Source organism: Acomys minous, assembly GCF_964271855.1.
Source record: "Acomys minous genome assembly, chromosome: 17".
NCBI lineage: Eukaryota > Metazoa > Chordata > Mammalia > Rodentia > Muridae > Acomys > Acomys minous.
In genome coordinates, this window is record NC_140500.1 from 1,863,134 (window position 1) to 1,886,696 (window position 23,563).

General features: G+C 49.3%; 1 protein-coding gene and 1 long non-coding RNA gene across 3 annotated transcripts in view; one reads left to right on the forward strand and one right to left on the reverse strand.

The window, feature by feature from the left end:
* The window catches only part of TMTC1 (transmembrane O-mannosyltransferase targeting cadherins 1), a 188,317-nt gene that overhangs the window by 133,818 nt on the left and 30,936 nt on the right, over positions 1–23,563 (forward strand). For both annotated transcript variants that reach the window (XM_084764863.1, XM_084764862.1), the window contains exons 11-12: positions 3,057–3,170; positions 11,330–11,473. In XM_084764863.1, the coding sequence (XP_084620989.1) occupies positions 3,057–3,170; positions 11,330–11,473 (258 nt within the window). The remainder of the gene's footprint in view (positions 1–3,056; positions 3,171–11,329; positions 11,474–23,563) is intronic.
* On the reverse strand, positions 11,488–17,316 carry LOC311587734. Its single transcript, XR_014775954.1, has 3 exons — positions 17,100–17,316; positions 14,199–14,779; positions 11,488–13,540 (listed from the first exon to the last, which is right to left on the reverse strand). It is a non-coding gene; the product is annotated as an uncharacterized lncRNA (long non-coding RNA).

Genomic DNA, 23,563 nt, shown 5'->3' on the forward strand with positions numbered 1-23,563 from the left:
GTGCACACCCACACTACTTTATTTGTGATGAACTTTATGATCTCTCAAGTCTCTTATTTGACATGATAAAAACAAACAAGATTATAATATTTTCATGAAGGGTGCCCACAGTAAGCGCTAGGGTCACTGCACCTGACTAGGTTTGCTTCTTTCCATTAAACTCTGTTCCTGTGTCTTTCCCCCTCTCTGCTTTCTGTTACCACCACCCTGCTCTCTGCTTCTGTGGTTTAAACTCCTGTGCGCACAGCATTTTTCCTGCATGTGGTTTTTATAATGTTTCCAGGCCCACTCAGGTGTCACACATGGCACGATCGCCTTTTATAAAGCTGAATAATATTCTATTGTCCATAAAAGTCACAATTTCCTTATTGTTCATCTATTCATGGGCCTTGCATTACCATACCTTGATTATGGTGAATAGGGGGAAATCTATTTGGTACGGACCCTGGCAGTGATTTCTCAAGTGCCAAATGAAGGGCAAACACAGGCCAACAAAAGCAGAAATGAAGATGTGGGGCTGCAAGGCTTCTATATGTGGGTGCAGTGCTCTTGGGATTACAAAGCAGAGCTGTGACTGGAGACCAGCCTGGGCTCCATGCAGTGGTTGCTCCCAGCAAGCCAGGAGTCCGTGCAGCTATGGCTTACTTACCTAGACTCCTGCAGACTCTAGCGGCAGTGGAAATGAGTCAAGCCATTGTTGGAAACAGTATAGAGATTTTGCTAAGGGTTGAAAGCAGAGTCACCACGTGGTCCAGCAGTGTGTCCCTGGCTAGGCATCCACAGGAAGTGAGGCTGCCACTCAGAGGCTATGCTCCTTCAGCAGGTGTAAATGTGGCTTCAACTGTGTCCAGCTGACCTGTCCCCATGGTCTTGTGTCCAGCTTCTCAAGGCCCATGAGGCCTCTCTGCAGCTCCGTGAGCCCCAGACAGAGGGCTGTAAGTGAGACTAAATATAAAGACACTTTATTTTAACAAAATGTGTTTTAATGTATGTCTCCAGTAGGCTTTATACAATGCATGGAATGTCCCTACCAATATTACCTTCATATTTTAAAATTATATGAAAATTTCATCTAAGAGAGTTGGAGGTGTGGTGCAGTTCAGTTGCCTACAAAGCAGGGTCTTACCTTGTCAGCTGTCCCCTTTCTCCTTTAGTCAGAATAAGTATAGGAGCTGTCTTTCCAAATAGTCCTCTGCCCTGTCCACTTGTTTTCAAGAGTGTCTTGCCACCACTTCCCTTCAGGCAAAGGAGCAGACTCCAGGCCCAGACCCCTTGTGCCTGAACCCTCTCCCTGCCACGCACCTGCTGTCTGCCCTGCCATGCACCTGCTGTCTGCCCTGCCACGCACCTGCTGTCTGCCCTGCCACACACCTGCTGTCTGTCCTGCCACTCACCTGCTGTCTGCCCTGCCACGCACCTGCTGTCTGCCCTGCCATGCACCTACTATCTGCCCTGCCACACACCTGCTATCTGCCCTGCCATGTACATGCTGTCTGACCTTCAGGCCAAGTTGATACACCAGATGCAAGTGACAGAGCTGACTCTCTCCTGTTCTCACCCTTCTCGCAACATCTTCAGAGCTCGGGGTGACCCTGTAGGGACCCCCTGGGCCTACAATCTCAGCTGTAGACAAGCATCTGGTGGGAAACACGGGATTTGGGGCTCCACCGTGTGGGACTTGGACACACCACTCACTGCTGATTGATACCCACTGTGTACCTGTAGTTGAGAGCAATGGCTGTGTGACCCACCCCCTGCACTAAGTCCCCCAAACCTCAGGGGTGCCACCTCCGCTCTCAACCCACTTCCTCTAGCTAGCCTCTACCTCCCGAAGACTCCGCAGCTGCCCAAAACAGCCCCCACTAAGTGCTGTGAGTGGCGTGGCACGTTGAGGCCACGCCTGCTCCACATTGTGCTGCCTCTCCCTCCAGCTGCTGGCCAGCGCTTCTCCATCCCCCTCAGAGGCTCAGCTTTGCTGTCTGCTTTCAGGAAGTTCGCTCTTTCTGTTCTGGGCTGAGCTCACTGTGACCTGTTGATACACTGCCCACTTATGAATGGCTGTTTCATAACTGGCCACAGGCCTCACCCTGTAAGGTCCTACCAACAGGCTCCCTGGCCATTGGTGCTGAGGGGGCTCCACATAGACCTGAATGACTGTTACATTTACTTTTGTAAACTGTTCTTACTAAGCCACCAGGCTTTCTGGGATGCTGCATGTACTGCAGACCGTACATTCTAGACCTGGTATGTGGTCATATTCTTGAGGCCCAACTTGACTGTCCCCACTCACTGTGCTGGAGGAAGGCAGATGTGGAAAGAAGGCTCAGAGCAAGGACACCACATGTCAGATCTCACCGTGCCTTAAAGGAGCAGTTTCGGCTATGGGCTGCACACTCTCACTTTACGAGAATCTTGCCTTCTCATGTCTTTGTGTTGCACACAGACTCACTCAGGCTTGTTCACTTCTATGCATAGATAAAAGCCCTTCACTAGAAGTAGGCCTGAGAGAGGGAAGGGCCTGCCTGAGGCTGCATTCCTCAACACGGGACAGTGTCTTTATCATCTTCTTTGGGGTCTAACTTTCCTGCATTGTCCCTTACATCAGATCCTCCGCCCACTGCACCCTAAGTCGGAAGGACAGACTGGCCTAGACAGTTGGAGGCTTTGCATCCTGCTTGCGTTCTGCTCCCTCATGTCTGCAGCTGGGCTCTGCTGTGCCCCCTTTCCCCTCCCCCCATGGCCCACCCCCACCCCCACCACCGAAAGCCTTAGCAAAGATGACCACCCCTTACCAAGCGGCAGGGGTATCTCCAGCAGAGGGAAGGATCCTGCGCTTGCCTGCAGAGAACATTTTGTTCACCCTCGGTTAGGGTGTTGGTTCTTAGTTGTGCACAAGGGCCATGGCCCTTCCCTGTGCACACACGCGTATAACTGACGGAGGTCAGATGCCTGAGATGAAACCGTGGAGGTTCAGAGGCAGCCTCGTGAAGTCGGGAGTGAAGCAAGAGTCTGATGTTAGCATCACTTGTTTCCTTTGTTTTTAATGTCCATTGTAGGTCGGGAGTTCAGACTCTGCCCCACAACGCCAAGGTTCATTACAACTACGCAAATTTCCTCAAAGACCAAGGTCGGAACAAGGAGGCTATCTACCACTACAGAACCGCCCTCAGGTAAGCTCTGTGCTGTGGCCAGGCCGCCCCCCTCCCCCCCCCTCACTCTCCTGATAGAGAACTCACCCTGGAGCTGGGCGGGCTCTTGAATCTGAGTCTTTGGCCGCAGCATTCATGTCTGCCGCGGGTGCACTTTATTTCCCCATCTTCCATGTTTAACATACTGTAAAAAATAATTGTCACTGCTATACATACCTCGGTGGGGTGGAGCTCAGCTGGATGCACATATATAAAGCAGGAGTTTCCTGTTAAAAATACACTGGTAAGTTAGAGGATGGATATGTGTTTCAGTAACGTTTAACAGCATGCATATAGAAAGCTCTAGGCCTCTCATATCTTTTCTGCATGTGTATGTTGGTGGGTTGTACATATGTGCACATTTATGGAGGCCTGAGGTCCACCTCACGTGTCATTTCTTAGGCACCATTCACTTTGCTTTGAAATGGTCTCAGTGGCCTAGGAAATGTCAATTAGGCAAGACTGGCTAACCACTGAGATCAGTGAGACAAGACGGACAGCCGTGGAGATCAGGTCTCTCAAAAGCCAAAACAGAACAAAAGGAAGACAGTGCACAGAAAGTAATCTCTGACCTTAGTTGTGAATGTTTCATATTCTCTCTCTCTCTCTCTCTCTCTCTCTCTCTCTCTCTCTCTCTCTCTCTCTCTCTTTCTCTCTCTCCCCCCCCCAAGACAGGGTTATTATCTATGTAGCCCTGGCTGTCCTGAACTGCCATATAGACCAGGCTGGCCTCAAACTCATAAAGAAAGACCCACCTGCCTCTGTCTCCCAGGTGCTGGGATTAAAGGTGTACACCACCAAGCCCAGCTCCTTGTTTGTTCTTGAAGGAAGGAAACGGGCAGTCAGCCTGTCCAACAGTGTTGGTGGGGGAAGGCTTATCAACATATTTGCAAACTCTGTCAGCTTCAAATAGAAAAGTAAACGTGACTCTAATCCACAGCTGGGCCAAACGCATATAGTAAGTGGGATTTTCTGGCAGTTGGTACTACAAAATTATAGTAGCTGGTTTGGTATATCTGCTCCTTTCCTGTGAAACAATAAAAATAAATGTTTGCTTCCAGGAGAAATATGTACCCCGAAGAGTGGGGGAAGGTAGTCAGAGCTGTGAACCCAGTGCTGACATTAGTGAATTACCTCATGTTCTCAGCCTGGATCCCAAATGTTCCTGATTTAAAATCATTTAAAACCATGGGCCTCGAGCAGATATGAATGCTTTACTTTCTATTTTAAAGTAAGTTGTCACTCTTTGTGTTAGTCAAAAAGGAAACCGCATCCATTCATCATTGTGATGCTTGCTTATCCTTGGTCATTGGAGGGGGACCAATATTTCAGGAGTGCTGTTTCTTGGTGGGAATTGCGGAGAGGGACGTACTTCCTATCCGAAGGCCCTGCTTCTCTTTCAACACCAGTTTCTCTCATTCTTGCTTGTTTACCACAGCAAGGAAGAAAGTGACTGGGAAGCAGCAAATTGAAGGCAGCGGGGTCTGGAATCAGCTTACCGGTGCCCCCTAACTACTGAAGTGACCATGTAGACCCTGCAGGCCGTGGAGTCTCTGTTGTGTTGTCAGGGAGCAGAGGGCAGAGGGCGTGCAGCCAGTGAGCCTCCTTCTTCAGGAGGTTCTGTAGCTTTCTCAAACAGCACCTCCTGCTGAGGACCAAGGGTCTGTGGAGCCCTTCCTGTCATATGCACACCACCTCAGACACCTTCCCTGATGTCTTCTACAAAGGCTAAGCATGTAAGTGTTAGCTTTGTGTTGCTGTGAGGGTCAGCTCTCTACTTCACATTTAATTTTGACACTAAAGCCCAGGACTCCCATGTGAGAGAATCAGAAAACATGGGTTTATCCACTGTCTACCTCCAGAGCTTCCTAACTTTGAACTGTGTAGGAACAGGTCCCCCCATTTCATGGTGATAGGAGGAGAAAGTTCAGAGACCTCCAAGCAATCCAGCAGTTCCCTAGCAGTGCCTTACCCAGTAAGTCCAGAGGAGGGGGCGGCCCCACCTGGTCAGCCGCAGGGGGCGCTGATGCACTCTTGGCTGTTCATTGATTGTTAACTAGTTGTGAAAGTCAGTGAAAGCAGACAATGTAAACCAGTCCTCCTCTTCCTCCCGCTCCCTCCTCCTGTTCTTTTTTCTTCCCCATTCCTCTTCCCAGACCCCTTTACAGTCTGCTTTCTAACAGTGTCTCAATGGCCTAGGTTGGTCTTGAAATTGCAATCCTACCTCAGCTTCCTGAGTGATTATAGGCCCACAGCACAGGCCCAGCCTCACGAACACTGCTCAGTGTTTTATTTGCCTTGAAATCTCAGCTGTGCATCCATTCACCAGGTTTCTAGTAACAAACAAAGTCCTTAAGAACTTGCTGGTTAGAGTTGGCAACGTTACAATTTTGTTAGAGGCAGATAAAATAAATGCAGTCGTTTGAGCAGATTAGCTAAGATGTTTTCTTCTTTTCCTCCAGTCTTTTACAGTTTCTTCATAAATCATTGGCAAAAGTTTTAACAAACCATGCATTTTTTAGTGTTTCTAATTTTTACTGGCTTTCCTTAGAAATACAACATTTTCTTCCCACACTTATATTTTACCTGTCTGTAAAATATTTCAAGGCAGTGAATACAGTGAAAAAAGGCCTCATTAGACACATCTGGGTCTTAGCAGTCATTTAGTTTGAGTCTCTGGAGGACATTTACTTGCGTTACGGCTGCCTGGAGATCTGGCGACATGACTACAGGCTTTCTGACTCACAGCCTCACTGCAGGTTACAGCTTTGGTGTCTTCTCACTAACTGTTGAAATCTCCTGCGTGGTTAGTGTCAGGCTGATAATCATGTCAGTCAAGAACCAGCACCAGGGACAGACTCCAAGGTTTGCCTTTGTCCAGGTGGATCAGAGAGACTTCCTGTGAGCAAGAAAACGATGCACACTTGCAATCCCAGAATGGGAGAGCTGAAGTTTGGACGTGGCCTGTACAGTGAATTGTAGGTCTGCTGGGGCTGTACGCTGAGGAATTGCCTTAACTCTCACTCCTTCCCCAAAGAAAGAAAGAGAATGGTGTGAGGGCAGGAGAGAGAGACAGAGAGGGAGGGCTGGAGGGAGGGAGGGAGGGAGACAGACAGACAGACAGACAGACAGATGTACGTCTCTCCTGTCAAGGGAGGTTCTGTGGAACTCTCATTCATGTGGACTTGTAGCCCCTGAGACATTCTCTGTGAAGGATTCTGTCCTGATAGAGGGACTGTGACCTTTCTCACGCAGGGAACTCTTTTTACAAAAATGGCTTTGTCTTAAACTCACAGTTAAAATTTAGCCACCACCATCCCAATAATGTATTCAGGTGATATGCTGTCCACCTAAACCCTCTCAGGTGGACATTTTTATCTGTGAAGGACAAAAGAGCTTTCCAATATCACAAGTAGGTATTTGTAATTATTTTTGTTCCTTCTTTTGATGAACCAAGAAGAAATTACATTTTTAAATGACACAGTACATGCTACATACACATAAATATCACATACACACATGTGTATACACAAACATAGATACACATATGTATGTATTGTTTATTAGGTTTTGTATTCATAAATTTTAAGGAATTAACATTATTTAGAAAAATACTGAATTTTAGTGAGATTGCGGCCCATTTATCAGCTGAGTTTCAAAATGAAAGTCATTATTCATCCTCAGGAGAGCTCTGCCCTGCTGGCTTTTCCTCCCACATCTTGCTTTCACTTAACCAGCTTAGACTTCCCAGGACCTAGACTTGGGGCCAGAGGTTTGCACATGGGCCATCTGTCCAGAGCACTCTCACAGACACAGGAAGGATGGCAAGGGCGTGGCGCACAGTGACTTGACACCAGTCTAAACAGCCCTTGTCAGCCAGGCACTACCCCAGGTCCCGGTGGAGACAAGAAGAGTCCTGCTGGCGTCCACATCCCTCCAGCTGGCAGTGATGGAGATGAGATGACAGCCTCCACCTGCAGGAAAGAAACCAGAGCTTCTCATGACGCCTGGAGACAGTGAAGAGGGTGGGGCGGGGGTATGTGTGGTATGTGTGTGTGGTATGGGGGGGTGAGGTGTGTGTGTCTGTGAGTGTGTGAGTGTATGTGTGGTATGGTGTGGGTTGTGTGTGTATGTGTAGTATGGGTGTATGTGTGTGTGGTGTGTGTGTGGAAGGGTGGTGTGTGTGTGGTGTGGTGTGTGTATGGTATGTGTGTGTGTGGTGTGGTGTGTGTGGTGTGTGTGTAGTGTGGTGTGTGTGTGGTGTGGTGTGTGTATGGTGTGTGTGGGTATGTGGTATGGTGGGGGGTGTGGATGTGGTGTGTGGGTACGTGGTGTGATGTGGGTGTGTGGTGTGTGGGTGTGTGGTATGTGGGTATGTGGTATGTGGGTGTGTGGGTGTGTGGTGTGGTGTGTGGGTGTGTGGTGTGTGCCTGGGTGCACTCACTTTTACAGGTAAGTGTGGAGGACAGAGGTTAGTCTTTCTCCGTTGCCCTTCACCTTGTTTTCTGGGACATCTCACTGAGCCTAGAGCTCACTGACTGTGTCAACAAGCGGCAGGAAGCCCTAGGAGCCCACTTGCGTCTGCTCCCGAACACCTGGTGTACAGACACGCACAACATGCCCAGCCTTCACAGGAGCACTGGGACGCCCAACACAGACCGCCGTCCTTGCTTGACAGAGAGTTTACCAACTAGCTCCCCTGTCCGCATGTGATTTGAGGGATGGAGAGCCAGCCTGGCGTGTGGTCACGGGGCCTGTGTAAGAGGCAGCTAACTCATACACATCCCTGGCACATGCAGCTGGCGTCTGCCCCCTAGTGCAGTGCTCTCCCCGTGGATCAGCTTCCGTCCACTCCGGTCGGGGTAGCCATTCCCAGGGAGCCGAGCAGAGGTGTTTACATTTCCCAGCTCCTACCAGAAAGTTCTCTGCAGTCAGGCCAGTGCTGCCACTTACAAGTGACTCACTTCCTGAGGGCCTGGAGAAAATGTTTTCACTCTGCAGAGCCTCGGCCAATCCCCTGGGAGCAGTTCCTGCACAGCAACAGGGAGGTGACTGAGAGAAAGGTCATATGTCACCCCTAAGGCTGTCTCCTAGGGACCAGGAAGCCAGGGCCAAAAAGGACGCAGCAGAGCAGGTTACTAAGCAAACCCAGAAGCCCATCTGTCTCCCCCGGGGCTAGTGACAGGATAATTGTGCACAAAGGAACCAAGCTCTTTAAATATGCAAAATTAAGTCTATCGCTGTCTAGAGAGAAGCTTATTTTGTGTATACTTCAGTCCAGTGAAATCAAACTTCAATTGTAAAGGGATATTTTTTCCTAGCCAGGCTTTCCTTTGTAATGTTTTTTTTTTTCTCAACAGGAAATAGAAAATAAACATCCCACCTTAGAGTCTTTAACTTCAAATAAATAAATTTGTGGCATGAAAACCAGACACGTAGTGAGGTGTGCATGCTCTGGAAGGGAGTTGCAAACTACAGCACATGAATTGATGTTACTTGAACAGTAAAATTGCTAATAACATACCAAAAGGGTAAAAACTCACAACATCCTTAGCTGTTAAGTTTTATAATTTATTTATTTTTATTTTCCGTCCATTGATATTTTGCCTGCGTGAATGTCAATGTGAGGGTGTCAGATCTTGGAGTTACAGACAGTTGTGAGCTGCCATGTGGGTGCTGGGAATTGAACTCAGGTCCTCTGGAAGAGGAGACAGTGCTCTTAATCACTGAGCCATCTCTCCAGCCCCAACTTTTAACTTTTAAGATACATTAGTGAAACAAAATACAAGCTCAAACTTTAATCCCATATGAGCCTTTGCAGATAGGGGCTGGAGGGATGGCACCGTGGGTAAGAGCTCTTAATGAGCAAGCGTGAAGTCCTAAGTTCAGGCCCACCCATGTACAGATCCAGGTGTGGCTGCTTATGCCTGTAGCCACCCCCACCCCCAAACACACACCATGCAGGGGGGGCTGCACAGTGGGGTTTGTGCTGCCAGCCTAGCTCCTGGTTGTGTGAGAGGCCCTGTCTCAGAGAAACAGGGATGAGAGTGATGGAGCAGGACACTCAGCGTCCTCCCTGCAGACATACGTGCACATGAGCGCGCGCACGCGCGCACACACACACACACACACACACACACACACTCACACACATGTGTGTACGTGTGCTCCGACACTAACAGTAGCCCTTAAGGCAGCAGTTTACCTCTTACAGGCTGAGTGTTGTTGGGCTGAGAATGATGGAGCAGGACACTCAGCGTCCTCCCTGCAGACATACACGCACACACACACTCACACACACACACACACACACACACGTGTGTACATGTGCTCCCACACTAACAGTAGTCCTGAAGGCAGCAGTCCACCTCTTACAGGCTGAGTGTTGCTGACTCCAGCTAGTTCCCATACAGTGTGTGCTTCTAACCCTAGCTGAGGACATGGCTGCCACGGTGTAACTGAGCGAAAGGCTCTCATTGTAGATGTGAGGGAGAGAAAGTAGTAGACAGAAGGTGGCCTGCAGAAGGGACTTGGGCGTGAGGGGACAGAGAGGAAGGCGGAGAGACTGAGGGCAGAGGAGACCAGGGAAGAGGAGCCAAGACAGCAGGTAGCTGAGAGCAGGCTATGAGGGAATGAGAGGCTGGGGGAGGGAAGCCCATGGGTTAGAGAAGTTCAGGATAGGGATGGGGGGAGGGGCAGAGGAGCCAGGATGCCAGCACGGCTCGGGTACTGACAGGGCCTGTGGCCAGGGGGCGCTCTGGTACGCTAAAAGCACCACAGCTCCCTATTTGTATGGAGTTTCTTCTGGACCTGACAGTAATGATGGTTTTAAGATGGTAGGCAATGTTTTTGGAGTGAATAGATTATCTCTGTAGCCAACGTTTTTACATATTGCATTGATTTAATTTTTCCCTCTGAGAACTGGCTCCTATTAGATCATAAACTAAGTGAATGCTTAGAGGAAATATTAAAATATTCTAAATAGAAGCTCCAACTCATAGCAATTCATTTATTTGCTGAGGGTTGAATGATTCATATATTTGGGGAACAAATGGATCAACAGAAATTACCTTTTTAACAACTACGAGGACAAGTGTTTCTGGGGTGTGTGAGAGAGAGTGGCTGGGGAGAGACAGGGAGAGAGAGATGGGGGAGAGAGGGGAGAGAGAGAAAGGAGAGAGGGGAGGGAGAGAAAGGGGAGAGACAGGGAGAGAGACAGATGGGGGAGAGCGGGGGGGGGGGGGAGAAAGAGGGGAGAGAGGGACCTGCTGCTTTAGTTCATTTTTTCCTGGCCTCTCTTTCCTCAGTGGTAAAATACTACATTAGGAATTTTAAATGAGGTGATGTATGAAAAAAATGCCTCAAAAGGCAAAATGCCATTTGCATCAGCACATGCTGGGGCACTGTCTTGGATTTTTGCATTAAAGGGCAGCTCTGTGGGTGTGGCAGGCCTTCTAGCCTGTCCGGTTGTGTGTCCACTCCATGTGGGTCAGAAGGGTTGACTGTGTGGCCCGATCCCTCCTTCCCTTAACCAGTGATCTCTCAGGCTGATTCGTACTCAGCCCTGATTTTAATTTCTATGGAGTGTTAGGGAGGCTGCCTTTACTTCACTGCATGCTACTTTTGTGTCTGAACTGTTCTCAGGACTCTGAGAACCCTGTCAGGCTAAGTGGAAAGAAAGTGAGGAAGAATAAGGGAAAAGGTCAAGATCAAGTTCTTTTTCCTATGGGGAGATGTTACCTGACTTCCATCCTTTCTCAGCTGACGAAGTCTTACTTAGCTTCAGATCCACAGATACTTGAAAAGATCCCTCCTTCAGGGGACCTGGTGGGCTGTGCCACCTCAAAAAAAGTTCCCATCCAGGCCGAGGAAGATCTGAGGGACTAAATAAAATGTGTTTACTCTTGTAGGTTTTCTTACTATTTACTTGTGCAGTGTTGGGCTTATTTCCTTATACCTCTAAGTTTAAAGGTTTCGCCCTCCGCTGTATTTATTTAGATGCCTCAGCTGCAAAAGGCATTCCTTGGCCCTTAAAGTATGATGCAGGCGCTCCATTACACGGAAGAGTTGGGGTTCATTTGGGCTGCGGCAGGCTTGGAGTGCCAGTTTAGAAGTCCAAGTTTAACACTTCGATTTTCCAGGCTGTACCCGCGCCATGCAAGTGCGCTGAACAACCTCGGGACCCTGACGAAGGACACTGCAGAAGCAAAGACGTACTACCAGAGGGCGCTGCAGCTCCACCCGCAGCACAACCGCGCACTCTTCAACCTGGGCAATCTCCTCAAGTAAGTCACGTGGCTTCCTTGCTGCAGGGTTACCTAGGGAGTTCAAATATCTTGGTTCATTGTGCTGCTGCTGCTGCTGCTTTGTACCAGCGATGAGGAGTTTTCACACTCGAGACAGGAGACAGGGTCTCCCTGTGTAGCCTTGGCTGTCCTGGACTCACTTTGTAGACCAGGCTGTTCTCGAACTCACAGAGATCCTCCTGCCTCTGCCTCCCAAGTTCTGGGATTAAAGGCGTGCACCACCATGCCTGGCTCCTAATTCTATTTCTTGTTAGCTAAAAGCTGTATTTGTCAGTGTGTCTTTCTGGGATCAGTCGTAGATGGTCTATCAAGAAAAGTTAGTATGTGCTGTGTTACGCGGAGAGCCTCCTGGGCTTCCAGTCCTGTGGATCTTACGAAGGGCTCTGTGGCGCACCCCGTCCAGGACTAGCTTTCCGTTATAGGCTTCAAAGAAAGCAGTGCTCTCTGAGGGAAATGAAGGGCCTGACCAGGACTCATGCTCAGCTTGGGTTAAGGTAAAAACAAACAAACAAACAAAAGCAGATTCAGGCTCGTTTGGAGTTAGACTGGCTCTCAAGCGGGGCTGCGAAGTGGCTCAAAAGTTCAGAGCAAGTATTGCTCCTGCAGAGGACCAGAGTTCATGTCCCAGCACCTACTCTGGGCAGCTCATAGCTGCCTGTAACTCCAGCTCAGAGCATCTAATGCCCTTTTCTGGATTCCATGGGCACTTGCTTACATGTGCACATGCCTATATACACGTACACGTAGATGAAAATAATCTTAAAGCATAGAATAATGAGAGACCAGAAGGCCTGAGCAGGGTGAGTTCTACCGAGACAACTGGCTGCAGGCAGCACCTTCAGTTCACGTCAGAGCCTCTGTGAGATCCTTGTGAAGCTGTAAGGATGCGGGCTTGGACGACACTACGGCGGCCGTGTGTGCTTCATTACTGAGTGGGTAGAAAACCCCGCAGCCGTCTCCTCAGGCAGCTGGCTTCTACACACTGCTTTCAGAGTCCTTCTCAAGAGCATTTTTTCTAAGCCAAGCTGAATGGCTGGCTGCAGAGCGAGCGAGAGTCCTTGTCGTGAGTGTTGTCCAGAGTTCCTTGCGCATTCTGTGCAGCATGGCTCTGTGGCAGGGGCCCTGACCTCTCCTCTGGCTACGTCTGGCTTGCACTGTAGGAAAGGATGCTTTAGAACTCGGTGATGGCTACTTGGCAGTGAGAGAAGCTACCGACCCCCCAGCAGAAGGCTTTCCCTCTCTCGGCAAAATCACTTACTCCCCAAGCCAACAGTACAACTTTACGTCCATACAAGTCTGGGGTGGCGCCGGGGCCTTCATTGCCAGCAGGGGAGGGAATGGGGCTCCTAGGAAGGGGGGAGCAGCCATTTCTCAGAGCGCAGTGGATGAAACCAGGTTAACAGCTGACATTTGTGTGATATGTCCTACCTGACAAGTAAGTTATATGTGCGACACACCTGTAATATATATGTGCGCGTGCCTGGCTGCACTACATAATTTCCTCACCGGCTCCTCCAGAGAGCTCTGGGGACCTTAGGCTTGTAATTGACCCCGGATTGAACTCTGCCCTTTGGCTCTTTGTCTTTTTTCTTCACATTCCTATGTTTCCTAAGTAGCTCCCAGCTCCCAGATTACACAGTATTAAGCTGTGCAGGAGCCTGCCTTGGCCATGTGTAGACTTCCTGATAGTCTGCCCACAGGAAACAGCTGAGTTTGTTTTCATTACCCAGAGGTTGCATTGCTAAGTGACTGGGGAAGGTGACACAGAAGGCTGCACGGCTAATCTGCATTTAGATGGCTCTGAGCTTGCCTTCGCCTCCCCTAATGGGCCTGTGGGCCAGTAGCAGTAAGTGGAAACCAGGAAAAGGGTACAAATGTTGCCAAGGGGCGAAATGAGGGTCTGCTGTTTCTTCAGCATCCTTACTCTGGACGTTCTCTTGAGGCATCGTTTGAGTTGTTGCCGTTTGCTTTATGAGACCAGGCCTCTTCCTGTGGTGACAACTTTAGTGCTCACTCCGCATGTGACCAGCACAGATCTGACCAGTCCTGTTTAGAAAGGACGCCAAAGTTCAGGTTAAAGGAACCTCTGGCCTTTTAACTCAACAGACTGACCGCTGCCTCCTAGTGGCCCAAGTGGAAAGTGCCAGCCCGCTGTGCCGTGGTCACCAGCTACCTGCTAGAAACAGCGTGAAAACTCTGTATGCAATGCCAGGAAGTCATATTTTACAGTATATAAAAATGAACTTTAATCATATCTTTAATTAAACCCTAATATGTCTAAATTATTATTTTAGTGTGTGATTAATATTTTACAATGATTTAAATTTTTAGCATAAGACACTGAAGATATGAATTAGATAGCATGCGTTCTAACACTAAATCTGTGAAATCTCATACATATTTGATATTCACAGCCCATTTCAGATTAGCTGTATTTCAAGTGTACAATAACCACATGTGGGAATGGCTTCTCCCTGGACTTGACTCTGAAGGAAACTCGGGTCTTTGTCCAGGCCTAAGTTTCTCTATCAGAGAATGCCAGGCAGTTCACTGCAAGTCACTGGAATTATATGACAGACACACACACACACACGCACACACACACACACACACACACATGCTCTCTCTCTCTCTCTCTCTCTCTCTCTCTCTCTCTCTCTCTCTCTCTCTCTGTCTCCCTGCTTCCTCAGTGCACAGGAGTTACCTGCCTGTATGTGGTCTCGTTCAAGCTGTTTCTTGAGACATTGGCACTTCTCTGTTCGAGCCTGTTCAGCACATTATGGTGGAAGACCAAGAAGAAGCAGCCCTCAATTCACATTGATTAATAATGGTTTTTCTTGAGACTTAAAACATCGAAGAAGAAAACAAAACAAAAAAAAAAAAAAAAGAAAGAAAGAAAGAAAAGAAAAAAAAAGAAGAAACAAGAAAAGCTTGTGATTTTTATGGGCAAAGATTGCAGGAGTCCCCAGTGTGTCAAGAGGACACAACAGTGTTTAACAGTGTCAGGGTATAGGGACGTTCATACGAAAGCATAATTAAAGTAGATGCTGCCGTTTGTGACTAAAGTGAAAAATGAAGAATGTGAGGATTCGTGTCCTACCTGCCCACTGCCACAGCCCCTGCCACCCACGCTAGAGGACGAGGTGTCCAGAGTGTGTCCATGAGTCTGACGGTGGGAACAGTGATAGGAGGTCCTGGAATGCCCAGCCGTGGAGCTGTGTGTTCAGCTGAAGTACAGTGTGCGGGGTGTGCTCTCTTCTTTAGTCAGTCCCTTCAGGAAGAAGACTGAAAAGGACATACAGACATAACCATTATTTCATAGTAAATTTAAATGTTTGGCCAGACTTCCTCACAGCACCTCCATTAGCCCACATGTGTTTAACTTTATGAGAGATGTCTATATACGGACAAGATGGTAGATCTCTACCTCTCCGCTTTATTTTCTTCTGAGACAGAGTTTCACTCTGTAGCTTGGGCTGGCCAGAAACTCATGGCACGCCCCCTTCCCCAGCCTCCTGAGTGCTGGGGTGACAGTCACAGACTGGACATAAGCACAGAAGGCCAGTTCAGTGGCTCCCGGTGCGTTTCCCCTGACCTTGCCACCGTGTGAGCTCATCAGCTGCGAGTAGACATGTCCTCAGCCTGAAGTCTCCCCTCCCCCTCACAGTGGCCTCTGGAGTGACAACTGCCTTTCCTGTCTCTAGCCCCAGTCCAGTCTGTTTCTCCTACTTCACCTCAGCCTGACTCTTGCTACCTTTCTGTAGGTGTCTCCAGCTTCCAAAGCCAGCTCGGCATCTCACGTGCCATCTGTATCTCCATCTCTGCATCTCACATCTCACGTGCCATCTGTATCTCCATCTCTGCATCTCATGTGCCATCTGTATCTCCATCTCTGCATCTCACATCTCACGTGTCATCTGTGTCTGCATCTCTGCATCTCATAGTGTTCTCTGCACTCTTCCAGCGTCACCAGCGACTCCACTTTTCACTGCTCCACAACCTCGGCTGTCATCAGAAGTGACCTTCAGTATTGATGTCAGCCCCCCCCCCCCCCCCCGTGTCTGCTCACCCTTCCCTCCAAGGGTGCTCAGCTCCCTTACACTTGGGTGCTTTCCAACATGGCTGTGACGCTAAGTTTCTAAGTATGAATACTTTTTCTTCTACAGTGCCTGGATTCTGACCTTTGACCTTTGGTCTCTTACCCCTGCTCACCTTTCCTTTCTTCCCTTCTCTTCATTCCTACTGACCTTTGAAGGGCTTGTGATTGTGAATTGTCACTTTGTAGCCCTACGTGTCTCCTCTCTGTGGTTTTCTTTCTGCCATCAGACCTCCTGTGATGAAGTGAGCACAGATCTCCCCACAGCACCTCACGGCCTGCTCACGGCCTCCTCACGGCCTCGTTAGAGTCCTCTGTTCAATACATCACATGACATTGCTTTGCTCCTTTATCTGACCCCCAGTCTTCATCCTCTCTGTGGACTTAGGAGCACTTGTGGTCCTTGCGTTGTCACAGAGTCCAAATGTCTCAGTATTTAGGATTTTTTTTCTTTTGCTCCTCACCACTCATTACTACTCTTCTGTCCTCTGTGAACCCAAACCCAGCCAGTACCGACCAGTTGTTAGTGTGTGAAAGACACCTGCCAGATCCTGCCAGGCTGCACCGCCTGAGGTCCTTAGCAACCCTTAAAGTTGAAACAATTCTACTTCATTGAAAATACCCCGTTTCCACTGTTTTCTTCTCCCAGTCAGTGGCTGTGTGACAGATTTATCTGGGAAATGAGAAAGTATGCTGTGACCTCGGGACTGAGAGCACAGCAGACCGTTACAGCACTTCTGTGAGCACTACCCCCATAGCTATGTTCACGTCATGAATTCCTGAGGCTCTGGCAGTGATAAACAGAGCCCAGGCCAGAGCAGAGTCCCACAGGAAGCAGTCTTAAAGAAGCCGGGGATTTGTTTACATTATCTGGAAGGATTGCAGTCCACTCTCCCTGCACAGATATTTCTAGCAGAAGAAAGCAGCCAGCGAGGCTGCCTTGAGTCTCCAGCCCTCACTCTCCTCTGTGCCTTTGCAGTTGAGCTGCTGTTGGCCCTGTAGGGCAGCCCCAGAGTGAGGGCTCAAGGAAAGAAGAGTCCGGTTAAAGTCTAGTGGAGCGTGGTGGCCACTGGGAACTTCTTTTGCAGACACAGTCATGTTTTAGGACACCAACACTTCAGCCTTTATCCTGAGTCAACCCAGCAGGCTTTGGCTTTGGCACAAAAGCTCAATTTGGTATTCCAGTTGTTGGGGGGATGGGGGGTTGGTCAAAAGCTTTCAAGTTTAAAAATGCTCTTTGTACACCACTAAGAGAAGCAAGAAGGGCAGAAAGAGGTGTGTGTGTGTGTGTGTGTGTGTGTGTGTGTGTGTGCGCGCGCGCGCGTGCCTGCAGGCTGCATTCCCGAAGCACTTGGGAAGGCAAGGCTTGACTTAAGGACAACTCCTCTTCTAAGGGACGCACTGTCAGTTCTGCCAGCTTCCCACCCCGTCTGCCTCCCACAGAGTCCAGTGTCCCCAGCCTGTCCGCTGGGCAGCACACGGGCTTTCTGCCACCGCCCTTCCATTTACCTTCCTCCAAGTGACAGGAAAGGTTACCCTTATGACTCTGTCCTCCAGGAGCAGTAGGGTCCCACCCCCATGACTCTCTTGTCCAGACAGAATGACTAGAGCAAGATCACATGACAAGAAGCTTCAGAGAGGGCCTTGGCATCCAGTGCTTCCTGTGACAGCAGACCATGCCCTCGCCTGGAACATGCACTGATCTCTGGTTATCATGGTTAGCTTACAGTGGCTCTGACTGCTCGTGTATAAAATAGAAACAATTCTAGAAACTTCTCTTTTCTCATACCAAATGTAAAGCATATAAACACTGTGTATAAGGACCCAGCATCCAAAACAATGAAGTAGTATTAGCTGTTACTGTGTCACCTAGAAACAGTACCTTGTGTCCAATCTGAAGCTCAGCTTCTACAAGGCGTGAGTGGTCGGCAGCCATACCCTAGTACCCAGTTAAACAGCTTAAGATGAGAGTCTGCTGCTATGACTCCGACCTCTTCACTCACACAGAAGATGGGCCAGCTGCTCCCAGAAAGCTCAACCGGAGTCTGCGCTTACCTACAATGGGGCAACTAGTCTCCTAGTTCAAGTATAGACAGAAAGCTTGACAGCCCCTTTCTCTTCAGCCAGAGAGCCAGCTGCTGCAGCATTCTACCTTTGCTGAGACCCTGCCCAGTCAGGGGCTGGACATCACATCTGACAGAGACAGCACTCAACCCAGGGACTAACAGAATCCCAGCACAAGGGCCCACTTCCTCAGCCTCCAGCTGTGGGTAACAACTCCTGTCCCGGCGGTAGAACTGCTGGTGCCCTCTTGAAGTTCCTAGAGGCCTTAAGACGCGATATGCTTGACGTCAGGTTACGTGGGACTGGTTCTGACCGTGATGTGATAACTGGTTTGGTGTTGGAGCCTCACCTGTAGCCCAGACTGCTTATGTACTCAGCGGGGCCTCGGGAGACAGGCGTTCTTTACCCAGGAGCAGGGCAGTAACCGTCCAGTTGCAGGGCACTGACCGCCCAGGTGCAGGGCAGTGACCGCCCAGATGCAGGGCACTGACTGCCCAGGTGCAGGGCAGTCCCCTCCCAGGTGCAGGGCACTGACCGCCCAGGTGCAGGGCACTGACCGCCCAGGTGCAGGGCAGTCCCCTCCCAGGTGCAGGGCACTGACCGCCCAGGTGCAGGGCACTGACCGCCCAGGTGCAGGGTAGTGCCCTCCCAGTTGCAGGGCACTGACCGCCCAGGTGCAGGGCACTGACCGCCCAGGTGCAGGGCACTGACCGCCCAGGTGCAGGGCACTGACCGCCCAGGTGCAGGGCAGTGACCGCCCAGGTGCAGGGCAGTGACGGCCCAGGTGCAGGGCACTGACTGCCCAGGCTGATACGCACATGGAGATGTGCTCCACACCTGTGAAGATCAGGACTGAAGCTGTGAAGCTGCCGTCTGTGCCGCCTCTTCGAGCCCACCACCATGCTCGCTGCCTTGTGATGCGCGTGTCTGAACTTCGCATCGTCAGTGCCTCACTTTCCGTCTGGTGGGGTGGGGACTGTGGGGTGCGATGTTATCTGTTCTGTGTCATGTGTCTGGTCTGTATCCGGTGCATGAGTTGTGTGTGGGCACACACTGTGCATAGGTGTGAAGGGCTGGAGTCATGTGTTGCCTGCTTTGTTTTCTGAGACAGAGCCTCTCATTGCCCTGGTACTTGCCAAGTAGACTAGGCTAGCTGGGCAGTGAGCCCCCAAGATCCACCTAACTCCTAAGTGCTGGGCTACAAGCTTGATACCACACTTACCTGCTAGAGGTCAGAGCCAGGCCCTTGTGTTTGTACAGGAGGGTCTTTACCAATGGAGTCCTCTCCCAGCGATGGGAAGTGATCAGAGCTTTCCAGGCTGCACTGTTGTGTAGCAGGAATATGTCTTCTGGCTATTGTGTATAAGTTTTTAATTTATTGATTTCTTATGTATACAGTGTTCTACCTGCATGTACACCTGCAGGCCAGAAGAGGGCATCAGATGACATTACACATGGTTGTAAGCCGCCATGTGGTTGCTGGGATCTGAACTCAGGACCATTGGAAGAGCAGGTGGTGCTCTTAACCACTGGCCCATCTCTCCAGCCCTGTTGTGTATAAGTTTTATAAAATTCAAGCAGAAAAATATGTGTGAACTGCAGCCAGCCAGATGCTTCTGTCCAGAGCATTGACCATGGTCCCCTCAGGAGTCCTGTGTCGAAGCTACACAGAGCGACCAGGAGGCCTTCCCACCCTGTGTGGTGAAGCAGAGCCCAGACAGCCATGCTCACCAAGGCCGTCTGCTGTGGGACCTGGGCTTCAGAGGAGCTGCTAGTGTCTCCTGCCAAAAGTCAAAGTCTTCTTCACTGTGGAAGCATTGTTACAGCCCAGGGGCAGCACAGCAGTGCAGTGAGGGACTCAGTAATGCAGAGGCCCCTCCCCACCCTACTCCATGCTAAAGCACAGCAGTGTAGTGAGGGACTCAGTGATGCAGAGGCCCCTGCCCACCCCACTCCATGCTAAAGCACAGCAGTGCAGTGAGGGACTCAGTGATGCAGAGGCCCCTGCCTACCCCACTCCATGATCAGGTGGGGTTCCTGTTCATTTTTCCTGATCAAGGTATTTGGTTTTTTCTCATTCTTTCTCTGCCTCCCTCCCAGACCCATCCAGTCAGAGTGTATTAGCCAACTATGGAAGAGGCTGCCCTGGAGTGTGGTCCTTCAGCCAGTGCCAGCTGAAGAAAACTGTCTGTCTCCCGGCAGCATCCCTGTGCTGCTTGTTCCTCCCCTAAGGGTGAGCCTCTGCCCGCTTCCCCACCTCTGTGCTGGGCCTTGTCTGGCTTGAGCGTGCCCAGGTCTTGTGCCTGCTGACACAATCGTTGTTGAGTTCACACATGCATCTATCTCACTGTGTTTGGAAAGTGCTCTTTTCTTGATGTCACCCACCACCTCTGGCTCCCAGACCCTTTCACCTTTCTTCAGCACAGAGCCCTGAGCAGTGAGGGAGGAGTGTAACACTGAATCCACTGACGGCTGAGCACTCTGACGTCTCTGACCCACTACACAGGGACCACTGGTGGGTCTCTGTGTTAATGACCATCTGCTCTGAGGAGCTTACAAGTCAGCGGCCCTTTATCTGCTACTCACACTTCCCCAGTCTGTCTCTTGGTCAACTCTTCCTCGAAGCCCGCAGCTGCTTCTGTTGAGATGGATGTGGAACTACAGACAGGAATCCAGAAACATTTGTAAGTGAACAAGCTTAGCACGTCTCCAACACCTGTCATTGAGCCGGAGCCAGGAAGTGACTGCTTTAAGCTGGCGCAGAGGGAAGCAGAGGCCGTGCAGTTCCCTGTGAAACCACAGATGGCTGAGCGGCACTGTCATTCCTTCTACTCCGGCCATCCCTGGGGGTGGCTTTGAGGACCTTTAGTGTGTGCAGGTGATTGGACTGGAATTAAGAACAAACAAAAAGATTAGTAAGCTTGTCTTAGACGGTGTTCCATTGCTGTGAAGGGACACTATGACCAAGGTAACACTTTTGCTTGTTGGTTGGTTGGTTTTGAGACAGAGTTTTCTGTATATTGCTGCCTGTCCTGGAACTCCCTCTGTAGACCAGGCTGGCCTAGAACTCACAGCGATCCCCCTGCCTCCGCCTCCCAAGTGCTGGGATTAAAGGCGTGCGTCACCACTACCACCCAGCTTCTCAAGCAGCTCTTATAAGGAAAGCATTTAGTTGGGGCTGGCTCACAGTTTCAGGGATTTAGTCCATTATCATCATGGCGGGAAACATGGTGGCGCACAGACACGTGTGGTGCTGGAGAGGTAGCTGAAAATCCTACATCTGCATCAGCAGGCAGCAGGAGAAGAGAGACACTGGGCCTGGCTTAAGCAAAGCCACCCCTATGTACTCACTTCCTCCAACAAGGCCACCTCCCAATAGTGCCACTCCCTGATGACCAAGCACTCGAATCTATAAGCCTGGGGGCCACTCACTCAAACCGCCACAGAGGTCCAGCGTCCACTCACAGTGGAGCTTAAAATTTAGTAAAGGTCACAGAGCACGCTCTGGGTGTTAGGATCCTAGATGTTAGTGTATCACTAAATCTCCTGAGGAAGAACACTCAACAGAATCCTCTCTCCCAGAATTCTCTGGGATAAGCTCTGGTGTCTCTATTTCCACTGTGTCACTCAGATGGACATTAATGGGTCCTCAAGGACTCGTGCTCACAGGCTGTGTTAAGTGGTAGTTAATCGTATAAAAGGTCTACGCTTCCATTCTAGGTGACATGAGTTATTACAAGGGAAAGCCACTGGCCCATTATTATAAATTATTGTTTTTTCCCTTCTCTGCTGATTTTGAAGAATTTTCATTCAAACAATGTCCTGTAGGGACTGACTTTCTGCCTTAATTTTATAAGTCTATATCCTCCCTTGGATTCAAGTAGCTTTTCTAAATTAAACTTAGTGGAGACGCTTTGACGTTCTAACCATAAAATCAGTGGTCAAGTATTAGGGTTAAAAATTGCTTTTTTTTCTTTGCTTTAAAAAATGTACAAATGGAAGAGCAACTTGCAGCACGTTTGTGAGAAAATGTAAGTGTGTGAAACCTCGCAGGCTCTGTAGAACTCCTGTTGACCAAATGAACCAACAATAAAGTGCTGAGAGCTATGGTGTGGATGTACATAACCAGCAGCTGTCAGGCCACAGTGCAAGGAGGAGGACATGTGTGCAGAGCAGCCAGTCAGGCACTAACTGGATCCCAGCAAGGTGAGGAGGCAGACAGACGCTGCCTTTGCTGGTTAGTTTAATTAACTTGATAAAAAAAAATTAGAGTCTTCTCTGTTCAGTTCTGAGCCCCATTTCTCAATTGGGTTATTTGGTTTGGTGGTGTTTAATTGGTTTGGTGAGTTCTTTATATATTTTGGATATTAGACCTTTGTCAGATGTAGGGTTAGTAAAGATCTTTTCACAGTCTGTAGGCTGTCGCTTTGTTTTATTGACAGTGTCTCCTGCCTTACAGAAGCTTCTCAGCCTCTTTAGGTCCCATTTATTAATTGTTGACCTTAAGACCTGGGCTGTTGGAGTTCTGTTCAGGAAGTTGTCTTCTGTGCTAATGTGTACCAGGCACTTCCCCATTTTTTCTTCTAACTGATTTAGTGTCTCTGGTTTTATATCAAATGGCAGAGAAACACTTAAAGAAATGCTCAACTTCCTTAGTCATCAGGGAAATGCAAATCAAAACAACTCTGAGATTCCATCTTACACCCATCAGAATGGCTAAGATCAAAAATTCAAATGACACCACATGCTGGCGAGGATGTGGAGAAAGAGGAACACTCCTTCATTGCTGGTGGGAATGCAAACTAGTACAGCCACTTTGGAAATCTATCTGGCGCTATATCAGAAAACTGGGAATAGGGCTTCCTCAAGACCCAGCTATTCCACTCCTTGGAATATACCCAGAAGATGCTCCAGCACACAACAAGAACATTTGCTCAACCATGTTCATAGCACCCTTATTCATAATAGCCAGAACATGGAAACAGCCTAAGTGTCCCTCAGTAGAAGAATGGATAAAGAAACTGTGGTACATTTACACTATGAAATACTACTCAGCTATTAAAAACAAGGAATTCCCGAAGTTTGTGGACAAATGTATTGAACTAGAAATGATCATATTGAGTGAGTTAACCCAAAAGCAGAAAGAGTCAAATGGTATATACTCACATATCTGGACACTAGCCCAAGGAGCATGTCCCATGAAAGTTCACTTACCAGGAAAGTGGGACAGAGGGGAGGACATCCTATTGGGACTCTAGGTGAGAGAAGCATGGGATAATGGGGAAATAGAAGGAGCCAGAGGGTCCTAGAAACCTATAAGAAGAACATTATGATGGGCGGATCTGGGCCCAGGGGTCCTGCTCCAACTATGGCACCAGCCAAGGACAATACGTGCAGTAAACTTTGAACCCTTACCCAGATCTAGCCAATGGACAGGGCATTCTTCACAGTTGAGTGGAGAGTGGGGTCTGACTTTCACACGAATTCTGGTGCCCCATATTTGACCACGTCCCCTGGATGGGGAGGTCTGGTGGCACTCAGAGGAAGGATAGCAGGTTACCAAGAAGAGACTTGATACCCTATGAGCATATACAGGGGAAGAGGTCCCCCTCAGTCACAGTCATAGGGGAGGGGAGTAAGGGGGAAATGGGAAGGAGAGAGGAATGGGAGGATACAAGGGATGGGATATTGAGATGTAATATGAATAAATTAATAAAATATATTAAAAAAGAATAAAAAAAATTAGAGTCACCTGGAGGGAGGGAGCTTCGGTTTAGGAAATACCATCATCAGATTGGGCTGTGGCCATGTTTGTTGGGCATTTCCTTGAGAGTTGAGTGGTGTAGAAGTGCCTCGCCCACCCTCCATGGGCAGCACCCATGAGCAGGCAGGTGGTCCTGGGAGGTGTG